An 18,086-nucleotide genomic window follows, 5' to 3' on the forward strand; every position below is an offset into this window, starting at 1 on the left:
TTCACAGATCGTCATCACAAGGGCATTTCTATAAATCTCGGTTTTAATTCTTGTTTTTCCTTTCTTGTTGCCTTACTTGTTTTTATTTTTTTACTGTATTTCCCCGTGGCTGTGTTTTTATTGTTCAGCCTAATTGGTTCATCTACCTATTTTAACTATTATTTTTCCTGATTGTTCAGCACTTTATGACTTGGTTTGGAAAAGTACGAAGTAAATAAGGTCTATCGTTGTCATTAAAAAAAAAAGACATGCTATTAAATGCACTGCAACGTGCATTATAAAACATAATGAATCTGGTTTGACTTTAAACAGGTGGGCGCTTCAGAAAGAATCGAAGTCCCAAAGAATTTCCCCCATTAGATTTAGCAGAACGTAGTACATCAAATTCAGATCATAATGGACATAATGCAGTCATCATGCATTACTTGTGTGCTCATGATACCAAGAAGAAACTCCCAAGTTACAAGTTAAGTTGCCTCGCTAACTGACAGCCGATTCAAAATCGGATGATGTCTATGCCGCCCCCCCCCATATCAAAACAGGAGAGAGACCACTGCGTTTGAGATGAGAGACAAGTTGGTTATAATTGGCTGTCAGAAGTGTCATCTCCTCGCAGTGTGTGAGCGAGGACAGGCTGAAATATGTTGCGTGATGCCCCTTTAGGGATGGGTAACGGGCTCGATTCGCCTCATCTAAAGCCTAACTCAGACATCTTCTCCGCGATACCATACCGCCCACGCTAAGGAAACCTATATCGGCAAAAAAAAAAAAAAAAAAGGGAAAATGCGGTGCGGGAAAATAACAGTTTTGCAACACTTTCCATCTCTCGCTTGCACCCCCCCCCCTCTAAAACCAATCTCTCTCTCAGTTTCTACATGTTTCTTTTCCATCCATCATCTATCTATCTTTCTCACATCCCCTGTTAAACCTGACATTGTGGCAAGACAGGGTGACTGAGTGAGCCAAGCATCCAGTGTGTAATCGGACATTATCTGCGCTTCTGCTAAACCCCGTGCTAACTCTGGTGGCGTTAAAGAGGATCGGAGGGAGACCCGGGAACATCTCTATAGTTTTAGATAATCGCATGGACATCCCCAATGGCTGTTTCACTCAAGTTAATACCAGCAAATAATGCCAACTGATATCAAGAGTGCAAAGCAGGCTGCAAAGAGGTAGAAAGACAAGATGCACTTGTGTGTGTGTGTGTGTGTGTCTCTCTCTCTCGCTCTCTCTCATCCCTACGATGAGGTTGCCAGTCATCTATAAACATTCAGACAAGCTTTGTTTCCCTGATCCTGCATTTTCATATTATCATCGGCTTTCACCTAAGCTCTTTACGATAGTCATGGAGTCATATCTGTGGAATCGAACTTGCAGGCCTCAGCAGATACTCAGTGATGGTTGGGGGGGGGGGTAGATAAATAATTATTTTGATCAGCCTGTATAATCTGAGGTCAAGCCCAGTTAAGTGGGGTGGCCTTAATACCTTCTTGATGTTTTAATGGAATCTAAATAGACATCAGATTGTCGTTGGATGTCTTCCACGAACAGAACCACAGAGACAAGTCATTTTTGAACAGATATTTGGCAGAGGGTAATACGAACAAAATATGGGGTGGTGAACTCACAGCATTGCATGTTAGAAACTGTCTCCAAGTCTCGGCTTTCATGTCTTTCCCTGTTGTGTTCTGACATCTGAGTTGTCTTTATCGTTTCGCCTCATCATCTGAGAAGAATGGCGATGCATGACGGATTACTCCACTCCAATCTGTCTTATAAAGGGAGGTGATAACAAAAGCAATGGTGCGCTATAAACCTGTGTTCAAAGACAAGTTGATTTTGAATTACATTGACAGTTTTGGCATGTAGCAATACAGCCTATCACGCTTCAGCCTTCCTCAGAAACATCACAGCTCTTGTGATGGAAGCTGCATGGAAGTTACATGCACTTCTTGCCAGAAATGCCAAAACTACGATATCCAGTGATACAGTGCAGCTGTTTTTAGGAAAGCATTCCAGGTGTGGGAGAGTTGGACTTGTTTCCGGATTTCTATTGCCATCCAGGACCAACGTTGGTATTACTCTCAGATGGGGTTGCTTTAGCCCCATCTCAGTCCACACATAACATGCCGATTTTAATCTAACCACATGGTAGGGTACATCATAGCAACAACTTGTAGTGTTTCTGAGGAGGGCTGCAGACTTGCATACCAAAACCGCCTGAGTAATACAAAATGTACTAGTCTGGAAACTAGATTAACCTCTTCTAACTAGTAGTATTTCTAAGCAATGTGTTGCCACCAACAGAGTTAAGTAAAGCAGCGATAGAACTCAAAAGCTTTAAAAAAATAAAAAAAAAGATTTTCTGACCCAACCAGAGGCAAACTGAGGTCTTTATGCTGGTCATTTGGCAACTGCCACATTAGTTTTTACAGAATGACACTATTTTCATTGCAGTTTTTTTTAACTATGTTTCTGAAGTGCTCCGCAATCTTGAAGAACAAGAGGTATAGAAATAACACTCGATAAAACAAGGGAAAAGCAGCGAAGACAAAAACATGGCCATCGGGTGAGGTTTGAAGCTCGGGATAAAATCCTGCAGCATATTTGGTGCACTCTGACCAGCTTAGATCGTATCCACACAAAAGGTCATCCAATAACAAACAGGACTATTTAGTGCACGAGGAAGGCTGGCTCACCTCTTGCTCAAGGTCACATTTTACTCTGTGGCTCTGGGATGCTTCACTTGTTTCCCAAGAAAGATGGAGGACAATTGAGCAGTTTGGCACAATATGCACGCGCGCGCGCACACACAGCACGCACGCACGCACCACACACACACACACACACACACACACATATGAATCACTGTGCAACAAACATGGTTTATAGTTTGTTAATGGGACTTTTGACAGCTGTATTTTGTGGATGAAGCAGTCTAAACGTTTATGACACTCCAAACAGAGGACAGCTATGGGGGTGAGTGCCTGATTTGCACAAGGACACAAAGCTCACTAACCAGGATGCCCCCCCCCCCCCGGCAGCCTCCACTGTTTAAATTACCTTCAGCCACTAGCAGATGGAAATTTTTACTTCCGCTGCGATGGAAAAACATAATCAAGTTAGCATTATCATACCTTACAGACTCCCAATAAACCATTAGTGTCAAGGTACAGAGTTTACCCTTTGTTCATTTTGTCTTCGTTTGATGGCTGGGAGAGCTGGCGCCGGATCGGCTGGGAGAGCTTGGTCTGCAGTGTCCTGTGGGCCAGGGCCCTGCTCGCAGCTGCACCCGAGGAGGTAACACCGAGGGCGGTCTGACAGGACGCGGAAGTGGGGCAGGCTAAGCTAACCTGCTAGCCCATGCAGACCGGCAGTTCTGATAACACTGAGGGCGGTCTGGCGGCGGCCTCGACTGGAGTTGACTGTGGTGTTTCTTGTGCCGTTGTATGGAGTGCGGGGAGGTGTGTCGAGGGTGTCTGGCTGGGAGAGCTGGCATTGAATCGTCTGAGGGAGCCTCGTCTACTGCGCCCGAAGAGGAAAACACCGAGGGCGGTCTGACAGGACGCGGAAGCGGGGCAGGCTAAGCTAACTGCTATCCCATATAGACCGGCAGTTCCGACAGTCATCCTGGCTGGCGTTTGTTCCCTTGGACAGTGATTTTTTTTCCGTTTGGATATGTGTTAGTTTGGATATGTGCGTTCTTGTGTTTTTTGTCTTTGTGTTGCACTACTGTGGGCTGGGGCGTGCATGAAATGAAACGACAAATGAAGTGTTCCTGATTCCTGATAAAGGATGTTCACATAATGGGCCAAACCTTAAAAGCCATGCTTGTCTGACAAAGCAAAATTCTTCAGCCCTACCACCGCAAAAACAAAAGGAAAAACAAACAAGCAAACAAAAAACAAACAAACCCAAATGAGAAATGCTGACTGCCGGGTGTGTGTAAAACATTCTTGCGGCAAACTACTTGGACATAGAATGAAGAGTCTCTCTCTCTCTCTCTCTCTCTCTCTCTCTCTCTCTCTCTCTCTCTCTCTCTCTCTCTCTCTCTCTCTCTCTCTCTCTCTCTCTCTCTCTCTCTCTCTCTCTCCTCTCTCTCTCTCTCTCTCTCTTCTCTCTCTCTCTCTCTCTCTCTCTCTCTCTCTCTCTTCTCTCTCTCCTCATCTCTCTCTCTCTCTCTCTCTCTCTCTCTCTCTCTCTCTCTCTCTCTCTCTCCTCTCTCTCTCTCTCTCTCTCACACACACACACACACCCAAAACTTTGTGGGGATGACAATATGCTGACAGATGGCCACGGCCTTTTAATGTATGTGGCCAGTTGGGAGTGGGGGCACTAGGCAACCTTGCAAACTCCTAACATCCTCCTCCTCTGTAACCCAGTGGACTCCAACGGACCACTAATGGTCCAGCCCTACCCCCACACCACGCCAGCCCTCCTCCTGAGACAGCCAAGTCTCGGAGAAACAACAGACGTCAAGGCAATGTGTTCCACAAAAATGCAATTCTCATTATTAAAAAGCAAGATTTTCTTTTTATATCCTCACACACACACACACACACACACACACACACACACACACACACACACACACACACACACACACACACACACACACACACACACACACACACACACACACACACACACACACACTTACACTTAAATTCACACAAAGACAATCCTCTATTAATTCATCCCTTCCTGCCTTTTTGTAGGTTTCCAGTAACAGAGGAACATTTCAGGAACGTTCACTGCTAGGCCCGACCCAAACCAAAACAGAAATGTGTTTTCCCAAGTTACACAGTCCAGTCTTGGCATGTGAAACAATGATACACCAGACTGCAAAGAGGAAATTAGTCTTCGGCAAAGCACAGCAAAGTTACTTAATACCATTCTAAAACACTTCCTGAAGATGGAGCAACAGTACCGAGTCTGAACAATTCATTCCAGATGCTCCAGTCGCTCTTAAAACTCCCCATTATCTCATCCTTCTCACTGGGAGGGCCGTCCGTCATATTTCCCTTTTGTTTTAGCTGTACCTGTAATACAAAGTGGCCTAATGTGCTTGTGCAGCTAAAATTGACCCCATCCGAGTATGTGCCCCCCCAAAAAAAACCACCATTTGAAATCACAATTTACAATCACCTAATGCTGACTAGTTGACTTTCAATACCCACCATTCTTTCACAGTAAAGTCGTATTAGTTTAAGCCATGCAACAAGACATTTGATGCCAAACCACAAAATTCATGCAAATTCCAATTGAAGAACTTAGTCTACGCCCTGCTTATTTGTACTATTCAGTCATGCCATGTGGGCACCAAACAGAAAGCAGGTCCCAAATCCATTTTGGCTCACGACCTACATTTTTAAAACACCCAAGCATCCGAGAAAACAATCTATAACTGTTTAACTGTGGGTCGGGGAGAGGTGACAGCCGGGCAAGCAAGGTGAAGACATTTGCTGACTCCAGGCCTCCAATGTAGCAACAACCAAAAGAAAACAGCTGACAGGCAGAAAGTCCAGATGAGTGCCTCGCTCCTTCCTCGGCCTCAAGAGGAGCTGATGAAGAGGACGTGTAGGAGGTGCTGACTTTTGGCTGCCCCTGGACAGCTTTCCCATCGGAGGTCACCGGGTGTGTTGCATAGACAGAATCGGATTGCTGATCCAGTTTATAGCGGCTGCATTTGTCATGGTGCCACCTGGACCCGCTTGCTATCTTCATCGGCTGTCTGCAGCTCACCTCATCTCACAGTAAAAGCAGATCGATGAAGGCCGTGCCACGGCTGCTCCGTGTCTCTCATTAACAAAATTTTCAGTGTAAGACCAGGACAGGATGAAAACAGGATGGAGGACAAGTGGAACACAACCATCTAATTGACTACTGTCAATATTCTTTTTTTAAATTTTTAGCTGTCCTTCACTATGAATGATAAAGTAATGTAAGGAAGGAAGCATTCAAAAGAGCAAGGGTGCTTCTCAAGTGGTGCTCTCTGTGATACTACAGAAACGTGTAGAAATTCAGACAAGCATTCGTCATTAGTTCAGCTTGGTTAAAAACCTATTAACAAGTTGATAATCACATTGTGACGTGCAGGCCGACGTGAGATAGGCACTCGGGACCACGCCCTACTTGTCCCATTGGAGAGAGACACTTCAAAACAAGAAGCCGTTGAACACTCACTCATAAAGGGAAAGAGAGAGAGAGAGAGAGAGAGAGAGAGAGAGAGAGATGACCTCACTATGGCTGGCATCATTCTACACGGGTCAGCCAGCATGCAAGCCAACCATGCCCGAACCCATCCCATCCCCCTATCCCTTACTTTCTTCCACTTCGGTGACTCTGAGGCCAGGCGTGGGTGCAGTCCACTCGCCCCACTGATCACTGCCGTTGCCTCAGCAACCAAGAGACCCGCCCCTCCAGCAGCCCACAGACAGACAGACAGATGGAGATGGATACAGCTATGGCTATAGGTACAGTAGAGATATAGATAGACATCCAGTCTTCAGCACTACCTTTTGAAACAAAGGACCTTATGCTGAATTAGCCTGAATACATTCAATAACAAACTGCTACCATCAGATCTACACTCATCCCTTACTGATAGATACAGTGAGGGGAAAAGAATCATCACCGCAGAGTACAGTATTGTAGGTATTAACTTGGACTCTTCGTGTGGAAAAAAAAAACAAAAAACAAAACAACTGCAGTTTGTCAGACTGCAGCACAGTGTTTTATCTATGCACCATACAAATCTCAATGTACAAGAAAATGAATTGTGAACGTTTAAAGTTATGATACTGTCCTTTTTGATCATTTTGGGCATATTTAAGACAACGGCTAATCCACAGACAACCAAAATCACCGACGCTTCTGTAGTCGCTCATTTTAAGGATTCCTCTCGGGAAGTTAAATAACGCAGTGCACGTCATTTTTACACCCTCTACCCTGCAGCAGCCAAATGTGGTAGAAGAGCCATGAGTTTGAGGAAAAAGCGACATTTTTGTGTCCAACAAGCAGATTTAGCAGACAACGCTCGGAAAAGACCTTCACCGAGAGATACGACAGCATCAATTGCTGAAACTCGGGTCCGACAATGCTTACTTTTTTGTTCAGCGGTGGACTGGTCAAACATAAATGCCATCGCCAGTATCACCATGGGTGTCAGAAGTTTCACAAAAGCATCAATCTCCAGGTTTGTAGCTTCGGTCTTGAATACCTAAATGTTCACATCTTAAGACCTCAGTGAGTCAATGTCTGTGTGTGCTGGGCTCAGGCCGGCACTGTAACCTCATTCTGTCGGACCAGCCCCGAGTTGATGGGAATGAATGGACGGGGAGATCAGACATCAGCGTCATACGAGGAGAAAAGCGAGATGGAATGATGTGGAGACAGAGATGGAAGCAGATGGACAGGGAGAAATGGACTGAGAAAGAGTCAAGTCTGTCGTGAAGGACAGGGAGGGGAGAAGATGGAAAGGTGGATGAATGACAGACAACTAGATTAACAGAGAGGAGGATTTATATTTGCGAAGAAGAAACGGAGCCAGGGAGGGAGACGAGGCATAACCATGCTTTCTTTTCTCTCCTCTGCCCTTGTGATCGCTCCATGCGCTCCCCTTCTATCTGTGTCACTACGGAGAAGGAAACTAACTTCTTTTATTTTCCTTATCTAGGAATGTGGGACGTCCTGACAAGGTGGCCTTTCATTAACCATACACAGCTGAGACTTCCACTCAAGCTCTTTCACTTGGTCTGTGTGAGTGTGTGTGTGTGTGTGTGTATGTGTGTGTGTGTGTGTGTGTGTGTGTGTGTGTGTGTGTCCATGTGTGTTTTTGTTCCATTATCTGTGTTATCAGTTGGCCAGGCCTCACACAGACAGAGGCAGAAAGGGTGCTAGGAAACGCAACCCAGAGAGTGCAATAAGATGCACGTGCACAAGCGCACATGCACGCACACACACACACACACACACACACACACACACACGCAGGCGAGCCTCACCACACCCCTGGAAAACTCCCAAACAACACCCATTACGACGCAGTCACTGAAGCAATCCAGCATGAACCGGCTTTCCAGAATTTCCAAAAGAGAAATCCAAAGGACAGATAACCACACAAATCATTTATGTGACGGCGCAGCATTATGATGAAACAGCAGATTTAAACAAATCTTCATGAGAGGCTTGGGTTCATCAACTTCTCCTGTCCCGCTCGGCAGCCATTTGGCAGCGGACCAACAGAGAGGATCTACAAGAAACTAAATCGTCACTTTAGAGGACCAAGACAAAATATCCGAGTGTACACAAACAGGATCCGAGCAAGAGGAACATCCTGCTCTTGCTGGACGCCCTTTTTTAGACCTGCAGATGCTCCGCCACAGCCGAGAGGAAAAACACCATTGTGTTGCTGCTCCTCTGGTTTCCTTTGAAATGTGCAAGAAGCCAACACAGAGTAACTCGAGACTCAAACACAGCCACTCCAGAGTGGTTGTGTTGGATTATTGTTTGTTCAAGAAAAGGGCATTGAAAATCCGCCTGCTTCTTTGAAGGCCGACTTTGCAAACAAAAAGCATTTCATAAGGAACGCACAATGAAACTGAGTAAATCAAGGAGGGACTTTGATTGCTTCTTATGAAAGCTGACCCTAAACATATTTTACCTAAAATCTGTGCTGTCACAAGTGCCAACATTTTCTTATTGCATCATAGTCAATCTGGTCATTGGTCTGTACTACTTTTGGAAAATGCTGTCCATCTAGGAATAGAAGGCAATCTGTGAAGTAAGCAGACACATACTTGATCACTTGATCAAGGCAGTGGTTATAAGTGCGGGTCATGCGGAGGCGTACATTACAATGACGGCTAAGTTAGCATGATAGAACAGAAACTGATGGGCAACTGGGAGGGCTGGTTCGACAGTTTTTATAATGAGTGTGCAGGTCATGTCAATCCCTGAGGGGAAATGGAAAGGGAAAGAAAGAACAGAAAGAGGGAGTGTGTGGGAGAGAGAGAGAGAGAGACTTAAAATGAGAATTAAGACCTGACAATGAAGAGGTCACTCACATCACAGCTCATATATTCATTCATACAAACACAAAAAAAGTGTAGAAGACTACGAGGGCTGGGGGGTGTAAAAAGTCCACTATTTTAAATACACTTTCAGGACATCTCAGCAAAACTAACTGGGACTATTTTTTGGGGGGTGGGGGATTCCCCCCCCTTCTCCCCCCAATTGTACTTTTCTAATTACCCCACTCTTCCGAGCCATCCCAGTCGCTGCTCCAACCCCCTCTGCTGATCCGGACAGGGCTGCAGACTACCACATGCCTCCTCCGATACATGTGGAGTCGCCAGCCGCTTCTTTTCACCTGATAGTGAGGAGTTTCGCCAGGGGTACGCAGCACATGGGAGGATCACGCTATTCCCCCCATACAGGCGCCCTGACCGACCAGAGGAGGCACTAGTGCAGTGACCAGGACACATACCCACATCCAGCTTCCCACCTGCAAACACGGACAATTGTGTCTGTAGGGACGCCCGACCAAGCTGGAGGTAACACGGGGATTCGAACCAGTGATCCCCATGTTGGTAGGCAATCACCAACCTGATGCCCTAACTGGAACTAATTTGAGTCTATATGGAAACTAAGTCGCAAGGTTTTTAGAGACGGACTCAACTTGTGTCTTCTTAGAGGGCGGCATGGACCATGTCAATGAGTACATTCTGCTACATCATCATGCAAAATATCATACTAACCCAATTCGTATTGAACGTATTATGCTTTTAAAGCTCTTCTAAATTTGGGGGTGTCCTGGTGGCTCACCTGTTAGAGCGCGTACCACATAAGGCTGAGTCTTTACCATAGTGGCCTGGGTTCAAATCCAGCCCAGGCCCTTTGCTGCATTTCATCCCTTCTCTCTCCCCTGCCTTTCTCTCTACTATCACTATCTAATAAAGGCAGAAAGTACCCCCCCCAAAAAAAGGCTTTTCTGAATTCCATGCTTCCCAGCATCCTAAATATCTCTGGGCCCTCTGAAAGAGCAGCCACACGCAGCTGAATGAATGACAGACACCATGGTACCAATGTCTGAAAAGCATTACGGAAAGAGGGGGAGGCCAGGGAGGAGGCACTGGGAGCCATTTATCAGCATCTAGGGCCCAGCACTCAACAAGGGTAGGGCTTCATTTAACATCGCCCTGTCCTGTGGCATACACGCGGATGTATGCACGTGTGTAAGTGTACACACACAACCACACACATCCCCCCCCCACACACACACACACAAACAGCAGGGTAGGTAGATTAACTCTTGTGAGTGCAGCTGCTGTTGCTGGGAGTGCACCCCAATTAGCATATCAGTGCTAAGAGGAGCCCCAGTGATCTCAGCACAGCTGGACTTAAACAATTTATGAGACCAGTGTTTTATTTACTTTGTGCTGATGTATGGATGTTGATCCTTTCTGGCACCACAGTCTTAATCATATCATCAAGGGTGATTAATATTCAAGGATTACAGCCAAATAGTATCACAATTCAATTACTCAAATAACAAATAAGCTCTCGTGTGTCCAAAGTAGCCTTTGAGCAAAGGCTAATTCATTCCAGCGAACATGCTTTAGTAATAACATATCGAGGGAGACGAGGGGGGAGATTTTCTATTGCATACCCCACGAGAACACCCACAACCTGCTGCATTAACTGTGTAATGAGAGATGGTGCTCCATCGCCTAGTTTCTCAAACTATGGGTTGAAACCCAACAAGGGTCACATGCCTGCTTCTGACGGGTTACAAATTGGCAAAATATGCCATTGTCAAGCCAGGACAGTTTTTTAAAAAAGCACTTATAAGTGTTTCATTGGTGTCACGAGATGAAAAGGTTTGACCTTCCACGCCATCATTTTTGCATGTGCAGAAAGTCTTCTGCAAAAGAGGTAAAACTGTTCCTCTGTGTGACCGTCTGGCAACTGAAAGGCTTGGAGAATGTGTGAGGTCTGTTTAAGGTCAACAGGCCTCAGCCAGAGAGGGGATCTTTATCAGCCCCTCTGTTCAATGTCAAACCAGCACTGTGTTAGCTCACTACCTTTCAAGATGTCTACATAATTTCGCTCAAAAAAAACAGCGAGACATTTTCTATCATCCCTCTCTTCGAACACTAGGGCTGTAAACGGCATTAGTCTTCAGAGTTAAAAGCACATCCCTCCAAAACCACAAGAAGCAATGCCTACCCACTTTTTGCACTCTAACATCACTTATAACTTTGTCCGCAGTACTCAGACCAACACACGCCAGACTTGAGTATTTGTGTGGCTCTAGGGAGGCCTAATGTAGTTTCTCTGTGACAGCCTCATATGTCAGTGGGCAGGACTGGAATCAGGTTCCAGACCACCAATAGCGAATGCAGACGTTGGGATGTGTGGAAATAGCAATCACTGATGTGACTAATGAAAGGGTGTAGCAGTAGAAAGGGTGCAAATGAGCCCCCTGCTGTTTTATTTATTTTCCAGAATTTAACTTCTGTTTACCTTCCCTATGGTCATACCCGCATTATGGCAACATGCGGCAGCAAACTTCCATGCATGCACACACACACATTCATAGTTTGTGTCCTGAAGGAGAGAGCCGGGAGCTTGTCAGCAATGTCACTACACAAGGCATTCAATTACATATACAGCGGGATGTTTCAAAACCCATCCTTCTCTGTCCAATATGTCCCACTGGAATGCTTACCCCCCCCTCCCCATACTACCAAGCCATCTTCAGGGTCCTCTGTGGGGGTCTTTGCCCCTGTGCCTTCCGTTCGTCCCACTGTCTCTGGATTTTCTAAAAGTGAAAATGTCTGAATGTCTGTTGCTGAAAAAGCCAGGGGTTGGGGATAGTACTATTTGACAGCAATATGATAGAAAGCATGAAGATGGGAAACTAAGGCACCTGGCTCAAACAAGTGGTCAGCTTTACTCCTTATCCTCCTCCTTTACTCCACCTCTCAGCGTCTTTGGCACGCAGACAAATGCTGTTCATTTAGCACTTAAGTGGCAGTCCTCCAGCTTGTCTGCCAAATACCCATGGGAGCCACTGGCATTTGGACAGCATGGAGTAAAGCACCACTCTGTAGACCCCACACCGCTATAACTAAACCTGACCTCAACACACGGACCTCAACACATGGCCATCCAGCTACAATTCAAACTATTCATGCAGCCTTGGTTGCAATCATGAATCATGACTAATGCTTACTGCTGTGGCGAGGGGTTATATAGCTCACCAGCCTTGCATAATCACAGTAGATTAAGTACCTTGGAGTATTTTGCTTTGTTATTGTTGCATAGTTCAGAATGATAATTTTACAACTTATGATAAAAATGTCGTAGTTGTATTTTACAGTGTTTACTTTTGACAAGCTAGAATCAGAATCAACTTAACGTGTGTGTATGTGTGTGCGTGTGTGTGTGTATGATTTATCTGTTCTCTAAAAATGATGAACGGTCAAAGCCACAGCTTCAGGGGCACACAATGTCACATAACACATCTAGAGAAACAGCGGCTTAGAGAGGTGCTGGGCCTCTGCAGACACAATATTGCTGTTATGTAATAAAGCCCTAACACCACCCAAAATGCATGTGTGTGTGTGTGTGTGTGTGCGCGCGCGCAGATTAAAGCTCTCCTCAGCACTCCCTCATGCACCAATCCTGCTGAAGTGTTTACCTTCAGGGCTTTTGCGTCCCACAATTCCATGAACGATTAACATGTGACCTTTGAGACCTTAACTGGAAAGGTTTTATAATTATTTTTCTTAGTATGAAAACCTGTATGATGCTTTTGCTGTTGCTTCTTTTGATTTTTCCATTTCAATATTGGGTAAAAGGAAAAAAAGGAAAAAAAAGCTACTAAATGAGAGGTTTTTCTCCCAAAGAGCATGCAACAGAATTTATTTCCCCATGCCGAACAGATCATGGTAAGTTATCGGCCCATGTGCTAGCTAAACCAGGCTTAACGTCCTCCTGTTGCATTACAGACTGTTCATCCCTCTCCCGGCTTTCAGCTGGGTATTTAGGTCCTGCAACGGGGACATTGATTTCTAGTGCCGCACCGTGCACATCATAAGTGGCCCCTGACTGGACCTGAGTGCTTCTTTACAGCCAAATACAACAACAACAAGAATAAGTGGACAACTCCCAAAATCAATTTGCTCTGAGCCCTTCTAAACACAGTCAAGATGAGTCCTCTTTCTTCAGGCCACTGACAGCAGTGACCTAAATCAGTGCAGATTCAGCTGACTGGTTAGTGTGGCACCGAAAAGGCCATTTGAGGATCCCCCGTGTGTGTGTGTGTGTGTGTGTGTGTGTGTGTGTGTGTGTGTGCGCATGCATGTGCGTGTCATAAGCAACCAATTAAGCCATTCTGTTGAGAACAAATTAAGACCACATGCTAATCATGCATAGAAGGCAGTCATTTCAATCAGCATATCATTTTCATTACTTAAGATGCAACACAACCTGACCTATTGAATTACATTATATATATAACCTTGATCAATAAGTAGTATATGATTTTAGATGTGTATGTGAGGCAGCAAAACAAAAACATTGTGACCACTACGTTATGCAAGGGCTCCAAAGTGCAGCAGACCTGTACCTCTAATCTGCGGATCTTTGTTAAACCATTTGTTGATGTTTTTGGTGCATCTTGAGACCATGACAGCGACTTCACGTGAGCGTGTAAAAAGCACAACAAAAAGGCAAACCTAACCAATTCCTGATCGCATGAAGTTAAAAACTAACAAACTCAATTTCTAAGAAAATTAGCAATAAGCCAACTGCAGCCTGCTAATGCCACTCTCTTAACCCGCATGGTGGGCAATATGGAAAATATCATCATGACAATCGTCATGGGTTAATACCACACAGTGTCAATATATATATAGCCTATAGATATATACACACACATGTAAAAATACCATATTTAATAATCCAGTTGAAATTCATCACATTGAACGGTTTGGTAATGTAAAGTATATCAAACCAAAACTAGCTTTCAAATAATACTCCCTGAAATATTTCAGATCTAATTCTGTGACAGATTTTTGGAACTATATTCTAATTTTTATCAATGGAGACAGTAAAATTGTATATTACAATTATAAAATTCATCCCTATACAAAAGTGCTGAAAGACAATTAAGGATACAATCACTTTGGATCCTAAACTGCAGTGATAAAGTCTCTAAAGGTAGAAACTAGAGCAGCGCCTGCCCTAATGTGTGAAAATAGGACTCTGATGTGGATCTATCGAGTCGATTTGAAAGCCCACTTTGTGACCAGGTGTGACGAGGGTGCGAGCTCACCGTTGAGGCCATTAGGGATGCTCCTGTGATGGTGAGGGGCTGAAAGGTCATCCATGGACCTCCTCATGGTGGTGCCCAACTTACTGTTCTCTGAGCTGGGCTTGTGTATGTGGTTATGGTTGTGATTATGATGGTCTGGGCTGCCAGCGCTGCCAGTGCTGGAGGTGCTGCTCCCATCTCCCACATCCCTGACCGTACCAGTACCACCGTTCAGGTTGGACAGACTGGACTGACTGTCTATGGAGCTCCTGGAGCCGGCGCCGTTCCTCTCCTCGTCCAACATGAGGATAATCTCCTTCAGCTCCGAGTTCTCCCTCATCACCGTCTCCTGGTTGGCCTCCAGCTCCTTCAGCTTCATCATGTACGTGCCCACCTCCTTCCACATGGCGCTGGCAGTGAAGCGGCCAAAACGCTGCCACTCTCGGGAGAGCTTCTTGCCTTTCTGCCGGTCGTCGTCCAGAAAGCAGCACAGTTCTCGGAGCTCCTGATTGTCGTCCTGCAGCTTCTGGTTGATCTCCTTCAGACTCCGGATTTCGTGGAGGTGCACCTGCAGCCGCCGGTTAATGTCCTTCATCATGTTGCCGTGCTCAATCATCAAGTTCATTTTCTCCCCGTCCGCCCTCCGCAACCTCTTGACCAGCTCCTCTTTGTTGCATCGCAGCAGATCTTCGTCCGTCAGCTTGCTCAGGTCATCACCGGGTCCCTCCGATGGGTTTTTAGCCATGACTCCAGATCTTTGGCTGTTTCGCTCCGAGATCTTCTAACCGGTGGGGTGGGCAACTTAACTATCGAGACTCATTTAACCCAGCCTCAGGTGACGGATTGAATTGAAAGATGGAATATTGTCCGAATATAGCAACATTTCCCCGTCTGTCAAGTCAACGATAATGAAAATAATAATGATAAAGATACTGGAATTATTAATGCGACGCTATGGCAACTGGTGCAGAGTGAAAGCGCGACTTCGAGCAGCGCGTTAAACGTGGATCCAGAAAATTGCGCAAAAAAAACCCCAAAACGCGTTTCGTTGTGCAAATCCCAACAAATGAGGTGAACTCTTATTGACCAGTTACCGGTGATTTCCAATCCTGTCGTTGTCCCCGGCGCAGAATATTCCGTCTGCCATCGCATGTGCACTCCTCCATTGAAATGGGGGGAAAATAAACAAAAAAGGGAAAAAAAGCAGCGAGTTGAAAACGTAGATTAACCCTGTGTGTGCTGCAGAACACCGCTCGTGTGTAAGGGTGAACTTTAGACAGTCCTCTCCGGGTCTGCTCAGACGCTGCTGTGTTGCTGGTGGACCGCTCTCGGCAGGGCATTAGCAGCCCCCCCCCCTTTCAGCACCAAATGCTCTGGTTTGAAATCATTCAAGAGGATTTCGGCCAAGACGGCCAATCAAAGACGTGGGAGAGGAGTGAGTAGCAGGTATAGAAACTACGGAGATCTCGCACAGAGCCCAGAGCTCGGCCCCCTTAAAGGAACAGTGAACTGAACTGGACTCTAAAACTGTTGATATTATTATTGTTATTATCAGTAGTAGTAGCAGCTAGTTGCATTGGTAGTCACAGCAGCAGCAGCAGCAGTAGTAGTACTAGTCGTAGTAGTAGTATGTCTCTTTTTCCTGTATCAGCCAAAGTAGAAGAGAGCAGTAGCTTATCTAGTGTGGTTGTTGTTGTTGTAGACTTTGATACCAATGTTTCACAACAATACTTCCACGGGATGTTCTCCCATGCAAAATCCTGATGTATGTCGTTCTGGTTAACTTTACTGACACTCATGGTGATACAAGTGATTGCATTAGTGTGTGTGTGTGTGTGTGTGTGTGTGTGTGTGTGTGTGTGTGTGTGTGTGTGTGTGTGTGTGTGTGTGTGTGTGTGTGTGTGTGTGTGTGCCTTCCAAATCGATCCATGCAAAAGGCAACAGCACTGTTCAACCTCCACCACCCAACAAGGTTGACCCTATTGATGTTTTGGCGTATGTTAGTAAATTAATTGGTCTGCCATTGCTGGCCATATACAACCTCTTCTTTGAGCTTGCTGCAAACGGCCTCATTCTTCCACATATCAATCAAGTCAATGAAGTTGCTTTTTTTTGGAGCGCTTTTCTAGCTCCAACAGCCACTCAAAGCACTTATGGCTGCTGTGGTGAAAACATAAGACATAAGAAAGTCCTACCCAATACTAATTATTATTATTATTATTATTATTGTTACTATGGATATTCCTGGATCAGCAATTGCCCCAGATCCAAAAGCAATAGATAATATCAAATAGGAAATTTACATGTAAATCTTCAGGTTGCCTAGCCTGATAACAATCTACATCTCATTTTCCCCCAATATAGCCTATTTTCAATTCAAATATTTACTGACATGATTCAAACAACGGACAGTAAATAGGCTAGGAATATTTCAAATGTAATTTTATTAAAAAGCAACACGAGAAGTAGCGCTGAAGACATTTTGAAAAATCACAATGACTTACCAAGGCCATGAGATCATCTTTATGATAAATAAGTATGAGCAAAACTGAACTACTATAACAGCTTCTTCTTCTTCTTCTTCTTGTGGACTTTTTCCTCATTTGAGTTGAGGGTCTAAGGATAAGGGGTGTTGTATATTCCACTGAATGTAAAGCCCCTCGGGACAACTTTGATTTTGGGCTACACAAATAAACTTGTCTTGACCTAACAGCGAAATGTGCTGTATAGCTGCTTTTGCAGGATTTCTGGAGAGAATTAGCAGATAGTGAGGCCTACATTAGTTTAAAAAAAAAGAAAGTTTATGCTACATGCAAATAGACCATCACAGTCTCACCCTAAAGATGTGGTACAGCTTGAGAGCGGATTTACCAATATGAAGGCACTAGAGGAGTTAATATTCCTATTGGCATATAAAAAACCATCAGGATGGTTTCCAAGGAAATGTGGATTTCTCTACAAGAGAATAAGTCATACTTATCTGTGCAACAAGTTTGTTTTGGTTTCTTTTACTAAGCTACCATTCTTCATGGTGAGACAAAAAAATTCAAAAATATGTACATGAAAATAAATGTGTATATGTACATTACAACATAATACAAAGTTTATTAGCTATACGCTAAGCTAACCACAAAGGTAACAACCAATTAAGCAAAAAAAAAAAACTTTAAAGCAAACTAAACAAATTGGAACAGATAAAACAAATCAAGAAACCTCTCTCTCTCTCTACCAGAAATAACTCTTTCGAAATATCTGTATAGGTGTGGGAAATATTGTGAAAGAGTAATGAAATATTTTCCCGTCATGGCTAGGTCCGCGGCTCCTTTAAGAGTGACGTCATTTCCCCAGTGCGAGGCAGGAACACGGGAACAAACAAACAACAAAATAATGTTGGTGGGTCAGCTCTTCCATAAGGAGGGTCATTTACTGAAATATGAAGAGTTCAGCATCGAATTTAACCTTGCTGTCTCGCCTAAAGAATACGCTGCCGGTTTTGATGCTGTTTCTGCTGAAGTTTGTATGCTCTTTAAAAATTCTTCCTCTGTGGATTTGGATGACTCTCCTTTGTTGAACGCAGCTAACACTCCAGTTGGCAAAATCTGTTTTGCCGTATCTCATCGTGCTTTGTTCCAACAAGATATAGTCTCTGTACCATATGTCATTTTTCATTGGAGTAAATTTATTACTAATATCTGTTAGAAAAAGGTTTGGATGCTACCACGTAAATGTTTGATAAATAACAGACAAAAGAGGTTTCCTT

General features: G+C 44.5%; 1 protein-coding gene across 3 annotated transcripts in view; it reads right to left on the bottom strand.

Annotated features, from left to right (window-relative positions):
• Positions 1-15,646, bottom strand: part of ccdc85cb (coiled-coil domain containing 85C, b) — a 58,693-nt gene extending 43,047 nt beyond the window's left edge. For all 3 annotated transcript variants that reach the window (XM_056294629.1, XM_056294628.1, XM_056294627.1), the window contains exon 1: positions 14,348-15,646. In XM_056294629.1, the coding sequence (XP_056150604.1) occupies positions 14,348-15,071 (724 nt within the window). In that variant the 5' untranslated portion in view covers positions 15,072-15,646. The remainder of the gene's footprint in view (positions 1-14,347) is intronic.
• Positions 15,647-18,086: the final 2,440 nt, after the last annotated feature.

Source organism: Lampris incognitus, chromosome 15 (genome assembly GCF_029633865.1).
Source record: "Lampris incognitus isolate fLamInc1 chromosome 15, fLamInc1.hap2, whole genome shotgun sequence".
Lineage (NCBI taxonomy): Eukaryota > Metazoa > Chordata > Actinopteri > Lampriformes > Lampridae > Lampris > Lampris incognitus.